Here is a 19,740-nt window from a genome sequence, read left to right as displayed (position 1 = left end):
GCTCTTTTTTCTTCCTGCTTCGAGATCATAAGTATCTGTGCCTAAAGATGAATAGAAGGATATATATTGCCGTCACTCTCTTACCTCTCTGGATGGGCATGGAACTTCACCAGACTGCTATAGAGCTGTCTCTCTGCTTGCAAAGCCTCATTGAGCCGACTCCGTTCATCTACCAGCCCTTCAAGCATTAGCAGCAACTGAGGAAAAGAAGCAATATGCAAATGGAGACAGGAGACACAAAGCCACATTGGATCCCGAGAAAGCAACCAAAACAACGTACTAGCATGTACTATGACCAATAAAACTCACTAACTAACTACTTAAGCTTTCTGTTATATTTTACAGTTTTCAAATCAAATCACGCAGGGGCGCCTAGGTGGCTCAGTCGGTTAAGAGTCCTGCTTTGGCTCAGGTCATGGTCTTGTGCTTTGTGAGTTCAAGCCCCTCATCGGGCTCTGTGCTAACAGCTCAGAGGCTGGAGCCTGCTTCAGGGTCTGTGTCTCCCTCTCTCTCTGCCCCTCCCCTGCTTGCACTCTGTCTCTGTCTCTCTCTCTCAAAAATAAATAATAAACATTAAAAAAAACAAATAACCAAAACTCTATAGGGTAGATTTCAAGCATGGGAGATAAAAGTAGAAAGAGGAGTCAGAAGCATGGGAAAGAGGCTAAGAGAAGAGAGTGGAAGGAAAAGAGAGGAAAGGTCAGAAGGAGACACACAGTAGGACTTACTGGTATTTTCATTCATTCAATAAATATTTATTGAGCACCTTCTATTGCCAGGCTCTGTTCTAGGGATAAGCCTACTATCTAGTGGGTGGAGGAGACACCATCGGTCACAGACATGTGTCACGGTGAGCCATAATAAGTGCTGCAAAGAAGGTGAACCATGACAGTGTGCAACAACAGAGGTCTGTGTAGGTGAACTGCTCCAGTTAAAAGCTAGGACTGGAGTGAAATGAGTAGTTAGTGAGAGAGATGATAACGCAGACAGGGAGTATAGATAAGTAGGTCTTTTTTAAAAAGTCTGGCACTGAAGAAAGGTCAGATATGGGGTGGTAGCTACCAAGGAACTACAAACGTTAGGGGCCTCTGTTGCTGCTACTGACCAAGGCAGGAAACTTTAGAGCACAGATTCTCTACAAAAGTCCATCAACGCCCCTTCATAAGTAATGGAGAATGACAGCTTTTCCGTTGTCTATTGCACAATAAAAATAAGGTTTATATTTCAATAACTTACTTGTTGTCTTCGATTTCCTGAAGCTTCCTGACCCTGTGATTCTACTGAAGCAACTTTTTCCCGAAGTAGTAAGACTTCTTGGGTCAGGCGTTCCATAGCTGGTATGTCTTCAGGATCAACCAGTTGCATTTGCAGGTCCTAAAAGTAAAAAAGCAAAAAACAAAAAACAAAAAAACTAGTAATAAAAATGCTATTAAGCGGAGGAGCAAAGGAGCAAAGGTCCCTGAAACAGTCTACGCTGTCAAGTGGAATACTGATAAGTCATACAAAAGTAACAAACATTCATTATGAAATCTCAGAGACTCTAAAGAAGTCAAAGAGAATATGGTGATATTTAAGAGGCTCAGACTAACAGTGCATCAAGGAAGCAAGCACTTGGCCGGGGGACTCAAAGTATTCAAATGTCTGAAGGTGCCCTACAGGATTCTGAGCTGTAGTCATTTCCAATGGTCTTTAAAAAGCTTTGAGGGGCGCCTGGGTGGCGCAGTCGGTTAAGCGTCCGACTTCAGCCAGGTCACGATCTCGCGGTCCGTGAGTTCGAGCCCCGCGTCAGGCTCTGTGCTGACAGCTCGGAGCCTGGAGCCTGTTTCCGATTCTGTGTCTCCCTCTCTCTCTGCCCCTCCCCCGTTCATGCTCTGTCTCTCTCTGTCCCAAAAATAAATTAAAAAAGTTGAAAAAAAAAAAATTAAAAAAAAAAAAAAGCTTTGAAAGACCTTTATGAGGTCTTCTTTTATCTGTATGTTCCTGGTCAGGGACTCCAGATCGGCCGCCTGCACCTGCAGCTCTTCCTGTTGCACAGCCATCACAGACTGTAGTGCAGAAAGTTCCATCTGCGGAGAGGAGAAATCCTGAAGTTAGTGGGTAGAGGAGACGGCATCTATCACATCTACATTTTAACACCAAGGCCAAGGTTTTCCCACATTATATCACCATCAGTCAGTAATGCAAGTAAAAACTAGAAGATGAATAGTCCTCTACTGGATCAGATCAATAAAGCACAGAGTGTGGTATGGTACGAAGGCGTGTTTTATGGGAAGCTGTAATGGTAGTTTTAATGATGTCCTCCGCTTTAGTCAGCACTATAAAACATCAAATTTGTTTAACTAATGAGTTTATTATGTTGCTTAAAAAAATAGGTCACCGTTAGCAGGTGAGTGAATCCTCCCAACAACCCTACAGAATAAACTTCTCTTCTGTTCCCCAATTTACATATGAGGTGACTGAGGCTGAGAGAAATTAAGGAACCTGTTCCAAGTCCTGGAGCCAGGAAATGGCAGATCCAGAATGCAAACTCAAGGAAGCAGACTCCGCACACGAGGCTGTCATGCCTTTCCTGCAGAGTCTATGCATCCACATGTTCTTCGTGGTAACGGCAAGTTATTTGTAAGTAAACATTTTAAGGAACTATTTTGAGATATGTGAAGAACACAGGTGTAGGGGGCACCTGGCTGGCTCAGCCAGTAGAACACGCGACTCTAGATCTCGGGGTTGTAAGTTCAAGTCCCACGTTGGGTGTGGAGATTACTTAAAAAGAAAGTCTTAAAGAAAAAGAAAATAGGTGTGACAAGGAAGACAGATGACACACAGAGAGTTTAAGGCACAGCCAAGCTTCCTAAAGGAAGCAACACCTCTTTAATATATAAAATGTGAGTTACCTGCAATAAAAATGTTACTTCTACCTCCATCAACACTGACAGTTCACCATGTGGGCTCCTGATGATTTGCAACTACACAAAGTTATCTGGTGTTCTGGGCTACTGTGGCATGTTAGGAAGAAATGCTTCTCCCATTTCCTCACATGTCGAAGGACCTCAATTAATATAACTCCTGACCTTTCTCCACTCCTTTACTCAGCCCCAGGCAGGTAAGGGACTTGTCTTAACGGTATATTGGGGAAGAATAAATGAGGTATGCTTGACTTAGCTCCATCTTTCTTCTTTTGGGGAGGCACCTGTCTGCAGGAAGCCTGTTTTTGCCACTGCTTCTCCAAGGGCAGGCCCACGGTTGTCTGTGACTAGGTAGATAGAGAAGTCTACCCAATTCTGGGGATTGGCTAGCAGGCCTCTTGGTTCTTGCATTAAGTTCTCCACCTAAGCCTTTATCTGTAACACAGTTGGTAAAATAACTATCTGCCACTACTTTATTTCTCAGTTTGTTCAGATCCTGGGTATGAAAAAAGGAAGGCCCTCTTCAGAGGCCTCTATCATTACAGGTGGGTATTTGCTCCACATAAGAGAAATTCAAACATGAGGAAGCTACATTATTGCGGCATGATAAAGGTCTGCAGTGAGGCAGACATGGGCTTTAAATCTTGGCATAATCTTCCTACAAGGCATTAAACTGAGCTTCAATTTCCTCAACTGTAAAAACGGAAAAAAACACCTACTTTTCAGGGCTACGTGAGAATAGAGAAAATGTATTTAAAAGTGCACGGCAGGCAACCAGTGAATGTTAATTACTGCCGCCACAGCTACTATTATTTCAAGACAGTAGGGGGAATGCTTAAAAATTTGGGAAAATTGACATGGCTTTTGGTACATTATCTAATATTAGAGGGAATGTGATAATGAATATATATGGCACCGAACCGGGGAGTGGGAACTGATTAAAGACACAAAAGTAAGCAATATAGCTAAAGATAACTCACTCAAAATAACCATTCATGGTCATAAATTTATGACCCCCAACACAGGACAGAACCAAAAAGTAATATTACACTGAATTGAGTATAGACGGGAAAAACAGGAACGGCATGTGGAAACCGAACTGAAATATCTGACACGAATAATCAGATAATGGCTACAGTAGAACCCCTGCCCCCCAAAAAAGAAAAAAAAGGAGGGGAACTAGGGGATTTTGAAAACTGGTATTTTTAAAATGCCACACAATTTCATATCCTCAAAACTGGAGTCATGTAACAGGAGTCTGGTTATAAGGAGAAATATAGTTATGAGAAAAGAAACAAAGAAGTACAGTAAGAGAACTTGACCACAAATGCGAATACACGTCTTCTGTTATAGATTAACTCTGGCAAAGAGATGGACTACACCTGATATAGACTAGCCAGGTAAACTGAAGTTAGGAGCCCATGACACTGCTGACCCTCTGAATTAGTGTTAGCTGGTAACTCTATACTGTGGTCCTAATACTTCTTCTACATCATAGCTGGACATACAACCAGCTGTACAGAGAGGCAGAAAGAGAAGGGATTCTTCTGGAAGGCTGAGAGGCCTCTTCTGAGAAAATTCATGAAAACTCTCACCAGAAATAGGGCATGAGAATGGGAAAATTATCTGCTCCAAGTCATGACTTCTTAGCAAGTCTTTTGAGTCACAAAAGACCTCAATTTATTTATTTATTTATTTTTTTATCAATTATTATTTTATTTTATTTTTTATTTTATTTTTTATTTTTTAATATATGAAATTTACTGTCAAATTGGTTTCCATACAACACCCAGTGCTCATTCCAAAAGGTGCCCTCCTCAATACCCATCACCCACCCTGCCCTCCCTCCCACCCTGCCCTCCCTCCCACCCCCCATCAACCCTCAGTAAAAGACCTCAATTTAAATCTTAGCTTCAGGTGGCTTAGTTACAGGACTATTTCCCACCTCCGATGTTTAAAAAAAAAAAAAATCAGTGGTTCAGCTTCTTCATCTATAAAATAGGGTTAATACCACTCAGTTTACAGAGTCATAAGCATTAGTGCTAATTTACGTTCCCATACAGTGCACTGCATACAGCAAGTAGTCAATAAACATTATTGATCAGTCCCCACAGTCTTTAGTTCCAGGTTTTTAAAACTAATTTTCCAGATCAAACGTCACAATTCGAAGCAGGAATTATATAGTATTTCACTTTCACAAGTCCTTTACTTACAATTATTCCAATTAGCAACAGGCAGAGAGAGCTGCTATAAGCTCTTTTCAGCACTTAAAAGTTTAATGGTCTCCATGTATAAAAATAAGAGCATCTTTTGAGAAAATATGCATATAAAGTGATTTCTGGTTTTCTCCAAAAAGATAAGTCTTACTTTGCTTTTGGACCTAGGCATTATACTTGGACAACTGTAGCCTTGAATATAAACTATCTTGAAATATAAACTATCTTGAAAGAAAATACCAGGAATTTAGAAATTAGGCTCACTGAGAAAACTCACCCGACTTTCTCTTTCTTTTTTAGCCATGAGCTCAAGTTCCTCCTTGGCAGTACTCAGTTCTTTCTCCAGCCCGGACACTGCATCCAAGTCTCCTGGAAATGAACACACAGCACTAGCTTTGATCACTACAACCCAACACGACCTCTGCTGCTTTGCTTCTGGGGAATTTACTCTGAATACACAATCTAACAACAACAATAACGACGAATATACGTATAGGTTGTTCTTTGCAGCATTATTTGTAATGGCAGAATACTGCAATCAGTCTACAGAAGACTGAATAAACCACAGTATGTCCATGCAATGAAGTACTATAATCAACCATAAGAAAGAATGAGGAAAATCTTTATGAACGGATATGGAATAATTTCTAAGCTATACTGTTAAGTAAAACAGGGCAGGTACAAAAGGATACACCTAGTGTAGTATGTTTTACATTAGGAAAGGGGGCAACAGGAACACACACATACACATCACACAGAGACACAGGACTGCTCTCTTACTTTGCAAAAAGAAACCTAGGGAAGGATAATCCAGAAATGAAATCAGTTGCCTTCAAGGGAGGGGTGAAAACAGGAGAGAAATGTTAGGGAAGTAGTTGGGGCTTCTGAGCATACTTTTCTATATATTTGAGTTTTGAACCATGCTAATGTTTTATTCTTAATGTGTAAAGTTAGTTCAGTAATCATGGGCAGGAAAAAGCCTAAAACTGAATATTAACATAAACAAACCTGTATAGCAAATAGATAAAATAAGCACCTAGGAAATAAAAAAGTTAACCCAAATAATTTTTTGAATTCACTATTCTAACTATATACCTTCAGTGGGAAATAGTCTAAGGATTAAAAAAATAAAAAGAAACCTTAAACATTATTTAATGATTCTTTCTGCTGATAGGTGTATTCGTGTAGCAACCCTGAAGCCATTTTTGTGTATTGTGCAAATGTATAAATATATTGACGTTATAGGTAAGCAGGTTTCTCAATGTCAAAAAAAAAAAAAAAAGAAAAAGAAAAAGAAAAAAACAGAAAAGAAAGCAGATACAAATACAAAATAAGCCAAAGAAAGAACTTGTGTTGTTCAATTAGAATTAGAGAAATCAGTATCAAACACACATACACACACATCCCTTTAGTTCTGTTCATGTAAAAGGGCCTAGAAGCTGTGAACCTATCTTATGCCCAGAAATTAGTATCTAAATGCCATTATCCACTTAAAGGAACCAGAGCCCCTTGAAGTAATGGGTAATTCCAGGGCTGAGGCAGGGAAAGTAAAAGTTGATCCCAGAACATCTTATTGTGCCAGAAAATGTAAAAGTGCTGAAAAACTGATGGGGAAATACCAAAAAGAACAGAGGAGCAGCTAGAAGGGGCTCCAATTGGCCAAATCTGGGATAATTTGGGCATCAAATGGAATAATAACAGAAATAGACAATAAAATGTGTTTTTTAAAAAAAGAATCTAGTAGAACACATTGATATAAAAAAATGGAGTGGGGAGAATACAGAAAGGGCAGAGCTTCTTTGTAAAGGAACACACACTAATAATTAAGGAAGAAATTTTAGAAATAGAAATCACTTTATTATTATTTTTTATGCTTGTTTGGGGAGGGGGAGAGAGAGAGAGGGGAGGGGGGAGGGATATAGTGCAAGCAGGGGAGGTGCAGAGAGAGGGAGACACAGAATCCAAAGCAGCCTCTAGGCTCTGAGCTGTCAGCACAGCCTGATGAGGGGCTTGAACCCACGAACCATGAGATCATGTTCTGAGCTGAAGTAGGATGCTCAACTGACTGAGCCACCCAGGTGCCCCAGAAATCACTTTTTTAAACTACCAATGTAATATAATAGTTGATTCAGGCAAGGCTGAAAGATGCTAAACCCCTGGGTGAGTGACTGTGGGGAAACAGAACTGCCAACTAAGATATTAGTCTGGCAGATTACTAACACAAAGGGAGACATGAGCCTTCCCAATGGAGAGATCCAGCAGATACAACCTTAACCAAGGATAATACTAACTGGTATCATGTGCTCCTGACGTGATGCACTGAGAAAGACATCATCACCCTTGTAGTATTCTTGCCAAAAATGTTAAACTTGAATCTAACCATGAGGAAATAATCAGAGCCAAATTGAGGGCCATGAGCTGACCCAGAGTTTTCAAAAATGCCTATGTCAAAAAAGACTAGAAAACTGTTCCAGATTAAAGGAGACTACAGAGACATGACAAGTAAATGCGATGCATGACCCTGGAGGGAGAAACCCAGCCATCGAGGACATTCCTGGGACAATGGGAACTCTGAATATGAACTGTACATTAGGTACCAGGACTATGTTAAGGTTGAATTTCCTGAATGTGATAATTATACTGTAGTTATGCAGGAGAATGCCCCTGCTGTTAGGAAATACGTAACGAAGTATTTAGAAATGAAGAGTCAGGATACCTAAGTAATTTTTAAATGGCTTGGAAATTAACATTATATCTGCGTGTATGCATATAAATTAAGAACGCAAATGTGGCAAAAAGTTAACAGGGGATGAATCTTAATACAAGTGTATATGTGTTATTTTTGCCACCTTTCTATAAGTTTGAAATTTGTAAAATACAAAATTGTGGAAAGGTAGTTTTTGAAAAAAGGTAAATAGGGAATAAACAAATCCAGCATCCATTACTCTTTGACTAACATAAAGTTTTCCTACTAAAAAATAACTACTCGTGTGACTTATCTATGGAATTGCATAACAGTTAACGCTGTAACACAGAAACAAAGTTTTTACATTCTTAATATCGTTTAAAGATCGTAAGTTAGTTATCAAAGTCCACAACCTTTCTTATTATAGCGCTATAATCACCACTTCATTAATGACGGTAAGCCCCTATTTCTACAACTCACTGGGGAAACATCTTCCTTGATGTTAGGAAAGGGGGGGAAGCTACCACAGATCCCGGCCTTTTGCTCTATGAAAGTCAGAGACTGTAATCCCAAGCACTCAGTATAAGTTTTGTTCCTGCTATGCACAGAATTCAGCTGTTTTGGGGGAGTTCAAGGCCTACCACTGTCTCTTACTTAGATGGCTGTGATCTTGGCAAACAGCTTAATGCACACTGCCCGCCACCACCCCCCCGCCCCCCGACATGTAAAACAAGTTATGCCAAGTTACAGTGAGTAGACAGGGACTGCCTGAAAGACATCCAGGAGAAGGTGTCAGCCCCATGGTCTTGCTGTTTAGGTTGGGAAACACTACCTCCTGCATTTCTGAATCCCTGCAAAACTACGTGAAAAGGACAATCAGGAGGCAGTTTCCCTGGGCCAAACCGTGTACCCAGAACAACAGTGTCAATTCAATGTAAGGTAAGGTCAGTTCTTTCTAAAGAGACATGTCTTTAGCCTTTTAGGGAAATCTAAACTTATTTTTTTCCATTAAGGTAGGAAGAGAAAGAGAGTCTTGGCCACACCTATTAACAGAGTTACAGGAAGAAAAGATGGAAGGTTCCTTAGTGAAATTAAATTTGATACGTACCTAATGAGGACCTGGCTATACTGGTATCCCCTTTGGCAGTCAATGAAATGCCATCATCCTTGGAGGGTATATGCACGGAACCCTAAAAATTGGAAGAGTTAGGGGATTTAGGAAAGTGCGGGAACCATGATCACAGTGACAAGGACTTGGAAAGGTATTAAAATGATCAAACTTCTGCCTCCCACACAAAAAGGAAAGGCAGTTGGCATCAACATCTACACAAGTACATAGTTCTTACTTGATCAGTCTGATCTCCAAGATGGGGGCTGCTGGAGGTAACTTCAGTGGGTTGGTTAGAGATCAGTGCTTGGGACACCATGAAGTCTTTCCCTCCTAAATACTGGCGCAGGGCCTGCAATTCTGAATTTCTTTCCATTAGGGCCTGTACCATCTTCTCTGCAGAGGCCTGGTAAGGAAATCACATGGAACATTAGAAAACAAAATTCACATTATGACGTTATTCATTTAAAGCCAGTTATTTATGAAAAGCCAGTGGGGCCCTTCAAAAGTTTCCTTGCTTTCAGTTTATAGCGAAAAACACGGCTGAACATTGGAAAACCTGAACTGAAGTCATCTATTACAGACAGCACAGTCTGAAATGGGTTCTGCCAGAACTCTATCAGGCTAAGGTGAGAAGATTCTGGTTGAGGTGGACCAGAGTAGATGTCCTTCATACTGGGACACATGTGCCTTTGGCCTGGATGCCCTCTACCCAAACATTCACTTGCTTTGCTCCAATTACATCTTTGCCTATTGCTACCTTCTCTGACTGGCCTCCTCTGCATATCCTATCTAAGACAGTGATCTTTTCTCTACTCCTGATTCTCCTTATCCTGCTAAGTGTTTTACAACACACTTACCATTTGATAGATCTGTTTATTGTCTCTCCCCCAACTGGATGTCCTAAGGACAGGTTCTAGGTTTTCTTCAGCACTGAATCACAAGCACCCAGAACAGTGTCTGGCACACAGTAGGCACTCAATACGTATTTATCCAATGAATTAATTACATAGAGACACTTTTATCAGACCACATAATCTGGAGAATCTGAACCTCCAAACCACTGAACACGGTTTTGTTTAATTTCAAATCCCAGTTTTCTAAGATAGATGATGGCACATTAAGGAAAAGGATCTAGAACATTATTCATGACCTTTACCACATTAAAAGTGTGCATTTAGGGGTGCCTGGGTGGCTCAGGCAGTTAAGTGTCTGACTTTGCTCAGGTCACGATCTTGCGGTTTGTGAGTTTGAGCCCTGCGCTGGGCTCTGTGCCCACAGCTCAGAGCCTGGAGCCTGCTTCAGATTCTGTGTCTCCCTCCCTCTCTGCAACCCCCTCATGCTCTGTCTCAAAAATAAATACACACTAAAAAAAAATTTTTTTTTAAAAAGTCTGCATTTAATCAGAAAATCTGGAAATAATAAACTAAGACTAAAATTACTGGGGGAATAAGGTGATGAATCAGAACTATATTAGCTGTCTCAGCACCAACTGTTTCTGGGGACAATAACTACTGTTTTAAACGAGAAGCAGAGCTCTTGTCATAATCTCTAAGGGAAATAAAAGAATAACCTTACAATTTTGGTAAGATTCGGGCCCTTTAGGGATTTGGACATAACCATCTAGATGCTAACAGTGCATTATTAATTGATCTTAATAAATATCTATGGAAATTATTATGGAAAAAAGCATAAGTAACATACAATATCTCTTGGGTCATATATATGACCTCCAAGTGGGTCCTCCAAGTGGGGCCCATGGACTAGCAGCATCACCATCATCTGAAAGCTTGTAAGAAATGCAAATTCTTAAGTCCTATCTATCTCTCCTAGTTTCTGTCCCCAGGAGTGAGCATGGGAATCTGTGTTTCTAAAAAGCTATCCAGGCGATTTCTCCTGCATGTAAAATTTAAGACACAGATCTAGGAGAATACAACCCTTTCTCTTTTTCTGGAGTTAAAATGATCGTTTGTAATTTCACAGTTACCTCCTAGCTTCCATTATTTTACTCTCAGCAGCATACAGTACTTCTGAGGTATACTAATTCTTTCAAATTACAAAGGGTTAAAAAGAAAACTCACACAAAGACTTTTGTTAGCCTCCTGCCAGACTTAAATGATTCACAGTGATTCCATTAGGTCTACTCCAGAAGCAATTTCTGCATCTCATTTAATAGGAAGGAAATGTATAATCACTTCAGGGGGCCTGAGAATTAGACGAGACGAATAGAACTATCTCAAGATATAAGGAAGCATTAGAGAATGTTATGGTCAAATGATAAGAATCTGGTGCCCCCTAAAGCTGTCTGGGGGGATTCGAACGACTGGTCCCTAAAATGCAGCTCACCTCTCTAGCCTTGAGGAGGAAGATATCTGCGAATGAGGATAAATTAAGAATTGCCTTTTGAAAAATTGTGTACCAGTATTTTAAGGTTATCCCATATTATTATACGATTATTTCTTCTCATCAAGACCTTTAAAAAAACCCAGTCTGTTTTCCTCTTAAGAGAATTCAGTTTTTATAAGAATTAAGAAAAAAATATGTGAAGTTTAAGTTTTCCCATACCTTGGCTGGAAACAGAAAATATCACCGAAGTTTTTTTTTAAAGGTTTTTTTGTTTTATTTTAGAGAGCGAGCGAGCGGGGGAGAGGGGAGGGGAAGAGAGAGAGAGAGAGACAGAGAGAGAGAATCTTAATCAGGCTCCACACTCAGTGCAGAGCTCAATCCTATGACCCTGGGATCATGACTTGAGCCAAAATCAAGAGTCAGATGCTCAACTGACTGAGTCACCCAGGCGCCCCCAAAATATCATCAAGTTTTGATAATTTAGAATCAAAACCAAAACACTCCAGAATCCCGTATGTGAAAATTATCAGAATATCAAGGAAAAGAAAATGTACATAATGAAATTAATGGGTATGTGTATTGTTTAGGCAGCCTTCTAAATGCAAAGTGCTCTAAAAAATATCGCACGTTTTGGTGACTGATATGAAACTATAGTGTAGGTAACAGACTGAAGGGAAAAATCCTCACGAATGGAGTATAAAATGACACACATACACACACACATGACGATGTTCAAAAGCTTCCTATTCATAGTCTGTAAATGCACCCATGCTGTTCTGGTCTGTGTGTTGGTCCTTACTTGGCTCTCCTGCTCTCTGGTGCTCATAGACTGAAGCAGGCCTTGAATCTCTACTTCATGTTCCACTGCTTGTTTGTTTCGATCACTTAGAAGTTCCTGCAGCAGCCTTTCCTTTCTCTGCAGACGCTGGCACAGCTCCTCGGCAATCTCACTCTGTCCTGGTCCGAGTTTGCAGAGCAGCGTTGAGCTAAGATCCTAACACAAAAGGGACGGTGTAAGTTTTGGAGGAAAGAATGCCCTCTACTACATATCAAAGGGTTTATTCTTTAAAAATCTATTATAGAAGAAAGAGCTATGGGATTCTGGAGAGCAAGTATCCTGTTTTACTCACTTTTGTTTCTCCAGATCCAGTACAGGCCCGGCTCACAGAAGACCGTAAACACGTGCTCAGTGAATGAACATGAACAATATAGAAAAATACTTGTAATGGCAACTTACCTATTGTTTTCTGAAGTAAGCCCTTTCCCTATTTGCTCAGAGTCCATAATAATTAACATTAGATAAAGATAAATGGACACTTAGTTCATTTTTATTTATTTTCTCCCCAGTATAACTTATATGGGGGAAACACAAAACCATAGGCTAAAAAAGACTAATGAGCCTATGTTAGCATGGTGACGAAGTTCCTCCTTCCATACTGAGAGGGAGCACATGGTGGTTAAAACTGCCTAGGCTGCTTCCTGGGTCTGTCAGTTACTATGTTACTTTGGATAAGTGTCATCTCAGAAGCCTGTCTCCTGGTCTGTAAAAGAGGGGTAATGATATATATACCTCATAGACTTGTAAAGATTCAATGAGTTAGCATTCATTAAGCAATTATGAGCACTTTAACTAAAAAAGGTCAGCTCTCACATTAAAGGTGGATGTTTCTGTTCTCATCAATTCTCACATGACTTATTTGAGAAAGATAATTGTCACCTTGAGTTTATAGGTGCAGGAAAAAAAAGTCCCAGGGAAAGCCAATGACTCGCCCAGGCACAGAATAGAATTCGAGACTTGGGTCACTAGCCTCCCAGACCTCAAGAGTCCTAATCCAAGACAGATTATGCCATCACTAAACCAACTGCCTTCAAGTAACTAAAGTCTTGCCTCCACTTCTTTGTTCCTGTCATGCAGAGATGTCTGTAACTGCTGAATGATACTTTCTTGTTCCTTCTGCCAATGGCTAAATTTGGTTTCCATTTCTTCTTTCAGCCACTGGAGGTTTTGACAGGTAGCAGATAAGTGTTCTACTTCCAGGCCTTTGGCCCTGAGCAGACTCTCCATACTCTGCAGTAACAAAGAAAGCAACTGTAAGTGAAAGGGCACCCCACACTCCTGAGGATAAACAAGAAACTTGATCCACCTTGAAATGTCTCCTAAATTGACAATTTTTTTGCAATAGGAGAAACCTTAGTATCTAATGTAACAATGCCATACTAATATATGTATATATATTTTTTTGGTTTTAGAAACTCTCATCTAATTTTTAGAGAAATAAATACAATGTGTATGATAAATGAAGTAGTTTTGAGGAAGCAGGTTATGCTACAGAGGAAGTGAAGGACTTCTTTAAGAAGTGGCAGATGGTCAAATGTATAAACTCTAAAATACATACACAAGAAGAGCCCACAGGAAATATTACTAAGCAAGTGTTCTGACCGTGGCTATAGAAGGACATGTATATAATATTAGAGAGAAAACAACAGTATAACAGTTGTACCCTGGCAATGCTTATGTAAAAAGTGTACAGATATTGACAAGAATTAGAAATAAATCAGAAGTATGTCTAGTTGCCGTGCCTGCATGGCTCAGTTCGTTAAGGGTCCGACTGCAGCTCAGGTCATGATCTCATGGTTAGTGAGTTTGAGCCCTGCATGGGGCTCTGCACTAACAGTGCAGAGCCTGCTTAGGATTCTCTGTCTCCCTCTCTCTGCCCCTCCCCCTCTTGTGAGCCCTCTCTCTCTCAAAAATAAATACATTAAAAAGATATTAAAGAAAAAAAAGATGTCTAGAAATCTATATTCACTGCTTCCTCCTGCAAAGTTCACAGTAGACTAACACTTCTCACTTCCTAATCTTTAATGGTGGAACTAATGATTACTGTTTTTGTTTTTGTATTTTTTTTCTTATAAAGCAAATACATTGTTTTTTTTTTTTTTAATTTTTTAATGTTTATTTATTTTTGAGACAGAGAGAGATAGAGCATGAACGGGGGAGGGTCACAGTGAGAGGGAGACACAGAATCTGAAACAGGCTCCAGGCTCTGAGCTGTCAGCACAGAGCCTGACGCGGGGCTCGAACCCACGGACCGTGAGATCATGACCTGAGGCGAAGTCAGACACTTAACCGACCAAGCCACCCAGGCGCCCCCTAAAGCAAATACATTGGTTTTCAGAAAATGACAGAAGGAGTTGACACTTCAGGTTTAGAAATCCAAGTGGGACAGAGACACCAAGTCATGGCAGATTGTGCTCTTACCTGCATGGTAGCTTCATTAGAGGAAAGAACACCACGCAGTCTCTCTAAGTCATGATCTCGCTCTCGCACAGCAAGATGGAGTTGACGCAGTTCTTTTTCTTTTTCTTCCAGAGTGGAGAACTTTTCATCTATAGCCCGCTGCAAGGAGAGTAAGGATCCTAAAGCCCCTTCAGATTCACTACTGTGATCACACTCATTCATTAAGATTCCAAACACAGGGCGCCTGGGTGGCTCAGTCAGTTGAGCATCCAACTCTGGCTCAGGTCATGGTCTCACAGTTTGTGAGTTCGAGCCCCACGCCAGGCTCTGCGCTGACAGCTCAGAGCCTGGAGCCTGCTTTGGATTCTGTGTCTCCCTCTCTCTGTCCCTCCCCAACTCGCGCTGTCTCTCTCAAAAATAAACATTGAAAAAAATTAAAAATTAAAAAATAAAAATAAAACAAAGGAAGGAAAAACCAACTTCAAAAAGCAGCAAATTAAGTAGACCCATATTTGTACAGTACCTGAGTAAATGGAATAATCCACAGTGCCATAAACAAAATTAAGGTGCATACCTCCAGAGCAACATCTCTATCTTGTATTCGCTGCCGAAGTTTCTCAAGCAACATTTCATTCGCTTCAAGGGTTTTGTCGGACTTATCTCGATACTGCAAGAGCTCCCGAAATTCCTGATGAGACCAAAAAATGTTTTCCTTTATTTATTTGTCCATTACACACCAAATTCCAACATTCTGCCAACGAATTTGTTGTTTAGGATAAAAGACAAAATGTGACCACTCTCAAAGAAAACACAGGTTAGCTGAGATGACAGGCATATAAATCGTTAACTATTCCACATCATATATATATGTGTATAGACACATACGTGTGTATAGGTGTGTATTTGTATAAATGTATATACATGTGTGTCTGTATTTGTGTGCAGCTACAGGATGCACCGTCTACATCTGCCTGAAGGTGTCACTAAAGATCTCACAAAAGAGATTACATTTGCTTTGAATCTTAAAGGACTAGGAATTTCAGGTGGAGGTATTTCTATCAGAGAAAAAATGTAGGCACAATATGTGCACACTATGAAAAAATTGTATGATGAGAAAAATGTAAGGGATTCGATGGGACTGAAGCTTAGAGCAGGTGGCCGTCACCGTCTTTACTGTTCCATATTTTCCCTAAAACATTCATTTTATCATCTAAGTAACTAGACATTCGTATACAGATGTCCTCACCTACTACACTGAGAGCAGCGGTCATATCTTCTCTGTCTTCCTAGCACCTCACATAGTATCTGGTTCACAGAGGTGTTTAATAACTATTTGCTGAATGTTTATTGCTTAAGACTTTCGGGTCTATATTTATTATTTCCTACACTTGCTGGGTAGCACTGGTGGTTCATGAATTGTACTTTCTATTTATTTTGAATCCTCCCAGTTCCTATCTCTCAGTGTTCTACATGTAACAGGTACTAGACACAGGCAGGTGGCCTAACGTCTTGAAATTACATGGACAGAAATTTCAGAGCTCTGTGAGCCCAGTTTTAGTTGAAATCATTGTGTAGACTCACCTGAAGCAGCTGTTCCTTGTGACTCAGACTATGGTTTAGGTGCTGAATGTGCTGCTCCCGGGTTCTAATCTCATTGTACTTTTCAGCCTCCAGGATACGAAGCTGTTGGCTCTTACTCTGCAATTCTCCTTGAAGCTGCTGCAAGGCTTTTCGTAATTCCTGAATTACAGATTCAGATTCCCTTTTTTAAACAATCTAAAATTTTCACATGGTCAGTACATACGAAGACCTTAAAACTTCCAAGGGATATAGAATAAAACATAAAGTAGAAAAAAGTGCCATTCTTAACTAGACATGTATCAACCAGGATATGGGAAATGATAACTGTGAATGGAGGTAAGATGTAAATTTCATATTATACTTCGGTATACTTACTTTCTAGTTTAAAAATGATAGATCTATGTAACTACTTAAGCAGAACTCTGTCCCCCTGTGAACCTGGATCCTTTACAATAAGCTCAAGGACAGAATATTTCTACCATCCTTTTAAATCTTAAAAAAAAAAAAAAAAAAAAAAAACACAAAAAAACTGGGGCACTAGGTGGTTCAGTCAGTTGAGCATCCGACTCTTGATTTCAACTCAGGTCATGATTCCAGGGTCATGGGATCAAGCCCCATCCCATCAGGCTCTGTGCTGAGTGTGGAGCCTGCTTAAGATTCTCTCTTTCCCTCTGCTCCTCTCCACCCCCTACCTCTCTCTCTCAAAAAAGGTGAGGGGGTAGGGGAGGGCCCTGGGTGGCTCAGTCGGTTAAGTGTCCGACTTCGGCTCAGGTCATGATCTCATGGTTCGTGGGTTCAAGCCCCATGTTGGGCTCTGTGCTGACTGCTCAGAGCCTGGAGCCTGCTTCGGACTCTGTGTCTTCCTCTCTCTCCTCCTCCCCTGCTCATACTCTGTCTCTCTCTCTCTCTCAAAAAATAAATAAACATTAAAAAATTTTTTTTTAAATCAATAGCATATGCTCTAACCTAACAAGATGAAGGAACCACTTATGAATTATTAAAAAAAAAAAAAAAAAAGAAGTGGTTAATTGTACGTGCCACTCCTTGGACGTTGGTTGTTGCTTCCCACAATTCTGTCTTGGTAACCTTTCCCCATCCTTCAGGAATAACCTAAGATAGCTGCCTTCATGGACCTTACCCAGACTCGCTTCCTCAGCCCTTCCTGTATATTCCTCTAGGACCCAAACATACCTCCTTTGCTTCATTTCAGTCTTTACCACACTAAAATTCTGTTTCTGTGACTGTCTCATACTACACTACAAGTAACTGAACAGGAAAGAGCCTGTGATATTCACACTTGCATTTCCAGAACCCAGCCTGATGTCTGGCACATGGCATGAGGGCAACAAATGTTGAGCTGAATTAACTGGATCAAGTGAGTGACTCAAGGGTTCAACACAAACTGTCCTAATGAAAAGTTATTATCAGGGCCAAGTCAGCACTTCTGGCCACAAAATGATTACTGATTTACCTGGTTATGTTTCCAAGAAGCCTCCTTCTGCTGTTCTCTCTCATGGGCTGCAGCCTCTACAAACTGCACACATCGTTTGGCATCCACGAGTTGGCGTTCTTTCTGGCGTATGACCCTTTGGAGTTTCTGTATTTCGAGCTGGCTACAGAACAAGGCACTCTGAAGGTCAAGCAGAGCCACCTGCTGCTGAGCTGGGGAAGCACCCTCGGAGCTCTGAAAAGACAGTAAAAAGCGTAATCACAAGGAGGGCAAGCACTGAGCAGCGGAGAAGACCAACAAAATTAAGACTGGCACCAAAAATGGCAAGTCCTCAACAGGAGCCTCGCCTCCTGTCCTACGTCTGACCCTCACGTACATGAAGTTGTCCAAGCTGGCTTTGGTGCAGCATTTCTCGAAGCTTTGCCATTGTGTCATTTTGACCTTCAATCACCTGGTACAACTCCTCGGTCTGAAAATGAGACAGGGAGTACCAAGCATGTTAGGAAACTAAAAATAAATTCCATTATCTTGCCTGTATAGATTTTAGAAATACCAATTTTGATTATACTCCAGTTTTTCTAGGCTAAGATCTGTCAGTCTGATGATCTGTTTCTATAAAATACAGAGTATGTGTCTACCTTGATGGAACAAATCATTTCCTCAGAGGTCCCCAACTGCCAAATATTTACCTCATTTTCCCTGCTTTTCAGAGTTTCCTTGAGGCTTTGAATTGTACCATCTTGCTTCTGAGATGACTCCTGAGCTGACTTCAGTTCACAGCTCATTTCATTCAGTTTCTCCTGAAGAATCTGAATTCAGAAAAGAAAACGATTTCTTTTAACCTCAGATGCAACCAGAAAGTCTTTGCTCAAATCTAGGTTTAAAGGATTTCCTAGAGAATATTACCTTGTTATTTTTCCCCCCACAGAGAGTAACCATTAAAGTCCTAGGTCAATCATCAAGACAAAGTAGCAGATAATATGAAATTCTTCAATACTCAATTGCTTCAATTCTTCTGCACTGTGCACTTAGAACTTTCTCTGTGATGGGCAGCTGTAATGGCCACCTGTCTACATGAGTCACTGTGGATCCTTTACACAAAGACCAAGGAGCTCTGCTATCTAGGACAGGACAGAACACTACAGGGGTACACGAGGCCAGAAGCTCACCATCCAAATTGTGGCAACTGTTACAATTTTCTCCTAAATAAATGTTAGAATCCTTGGGCTATAAAGGGGTGAGAAGTTAAGCTAAAATCAAAAGCACAAACCTCTTGTCTCAGTGCCTTCCACAGGTAAAGACTGCATTCAAGCCTTTTTTTTTTTTTTTTTTAACTTTTCATGTTTATTTTTGAGAGAGAGAGAGAGAGAGCGTGCGCACGAGCCAGTGTGCATGAGCATGGGAGGGGCAGAGAGAGAGGGAGACTCAGGATCTGAAGCAGGCTGCAGGTTCTGAGCTGTCAGCACAGAGCCTGACGTGGGACTTGAGCCCACGAACCATGAGATTATGACCCGAGCCGAAGTCGGACACTCAACCAACTGAGCCACCCAGGCACCCCAAGAACTACACTTCTAATCAAATATTCCTTAGAGCGCCCAGGTGCCTGGGTGGTTCAATCAGTTAAGCATCTGAGTCTTGATTTTGGCTCAGGTCATGGTCTCAAAGTTCCCAAGATCAAGCCCCAAGTTGGGCTCTGCACTGACAGCACAGAACCTGCTTGGCATTTTCTCTCTCTCCCTCTCTCTGCCCCTCCTCCATTCGCACTCTCTCTCAAAAGAAATAAACTTAAAAAAAAAACACACAAAAAAAAACAGCACACAAAAACAAAAAAAATCCCTTAGAACAACAGGAATACACAGTATCCATCTTCCAAGTCCTAATCAGGGCCTGGATTGATCATACCTTGTTGGTGGCCTCTGTTTGCTGGATTTTTTCCTGGAGTTCTGCCAAGTGGGAATCAGATACAGACTGCGGGGTTATAATGGTCTCATCCGAATTCAGCTTCTGTTGTTTGTGTAACTCATCAGTCATGGGCTAGAAAGAAGCAGCAAGACAAGAATTTGAGTTAAATGTAGCCAACAGTACATTTTATCTTCAACTGCTTCCAGCATCTTTTGGCAGAGGCTTAGAAAACCGAACGTGTTGCATGGATTTAGCAGTATGAATTCCTAAAGACAACCCTGTTCCTTATTGGGAGGACTGGTTTACTTAG

General features: G+C 40.8%; 1 protein-coding gene across 5 annotated transcripts in view; it reads right to left on the bottom strand.

The window, feature by feature from the left end:
• The window catches only part of LOC122228569 (myomegalin-like), an 81,985-nt gene that overhangs the window by 53,997 nt on the left and 8,248 nt on the right, over window positions 1-19,740 (bottom strand). For all 5 annotated transcript variants that reach the window (XM_042953673.1, XM_042953674.1, XM_042953676.1 and 2 more), the window contains exons 2-16: window positions 19,431-19,562; window positions 18,218-18,337; window positions 17,905-17,997; window positions 17,550-17,762; window positions 16,079-16,237; window positions 15,072-15,185; window positions 14,519-14,656; window positions 13,148-13,327; window positions 12,059-12,253; window positions 9,152-9,319; window positions 8,914-8,995; window positions 5,397-5,488; window positions 1,950-2,066; window positions 1,237-1,374; window positions 85-197 (exon numbers count right to left, since the gene is read on the bottom strand). In XM_042953673.1, coding sequence (XP_042809607.1) covers window positions 85-197; window positions 1,237-1,374; window positions 1,950-2,066; window positions 5,397-5,488; window positions 8,914-8,995; window positions 9,152-9,319; window positions 12,059-12,253; window positions 13,148-13,327; window positions 14,519-14,656; window positions 15,072-15,185; window positions 16,079-16,237; window positions 17,550-17,762; window positions 17,905-17,997; window positions 18,218-18,337; window positions 19,431-19,562 — 2,054 coding nt within the window. The remainder of the gene's footprint in view (window positions 1-84; window positions 198-1,236; window positions 1,375-1,949; window positions 2,067-5,396; window positions 5,489-8,913; window positions 8,996-9,151; window positions 9,320-12,058; window positions 12,254-13,147; window positions 13,328-14,518; window positions 14,657-15,071; window positions 15,186-16,078; window positions 16,238-17,549; window positions 17,763-17,904; window positions 17,998-18,217; window positions 18,338-19,430; window positions 19,563-19,740) is intronic.

This window comes from Panthera leo, chromosome C1, assembly GCF_018350215.1.
Source record: "Panthera leo isolate Ple1 chromosome C1, P.leo_Ple1_pat1.1, whole genome shotgun sequence".
NCBI lineage: Eukaryota > Metazoa > Chordata > Mammalia > Carnivora > Felidae > Panthera > Panthera leo.
The sequence above is the reverse complement of the archived record's forward strand: the minus strand, read 5'-3'. Positions and strand labels throughout refer to the sequence as shown.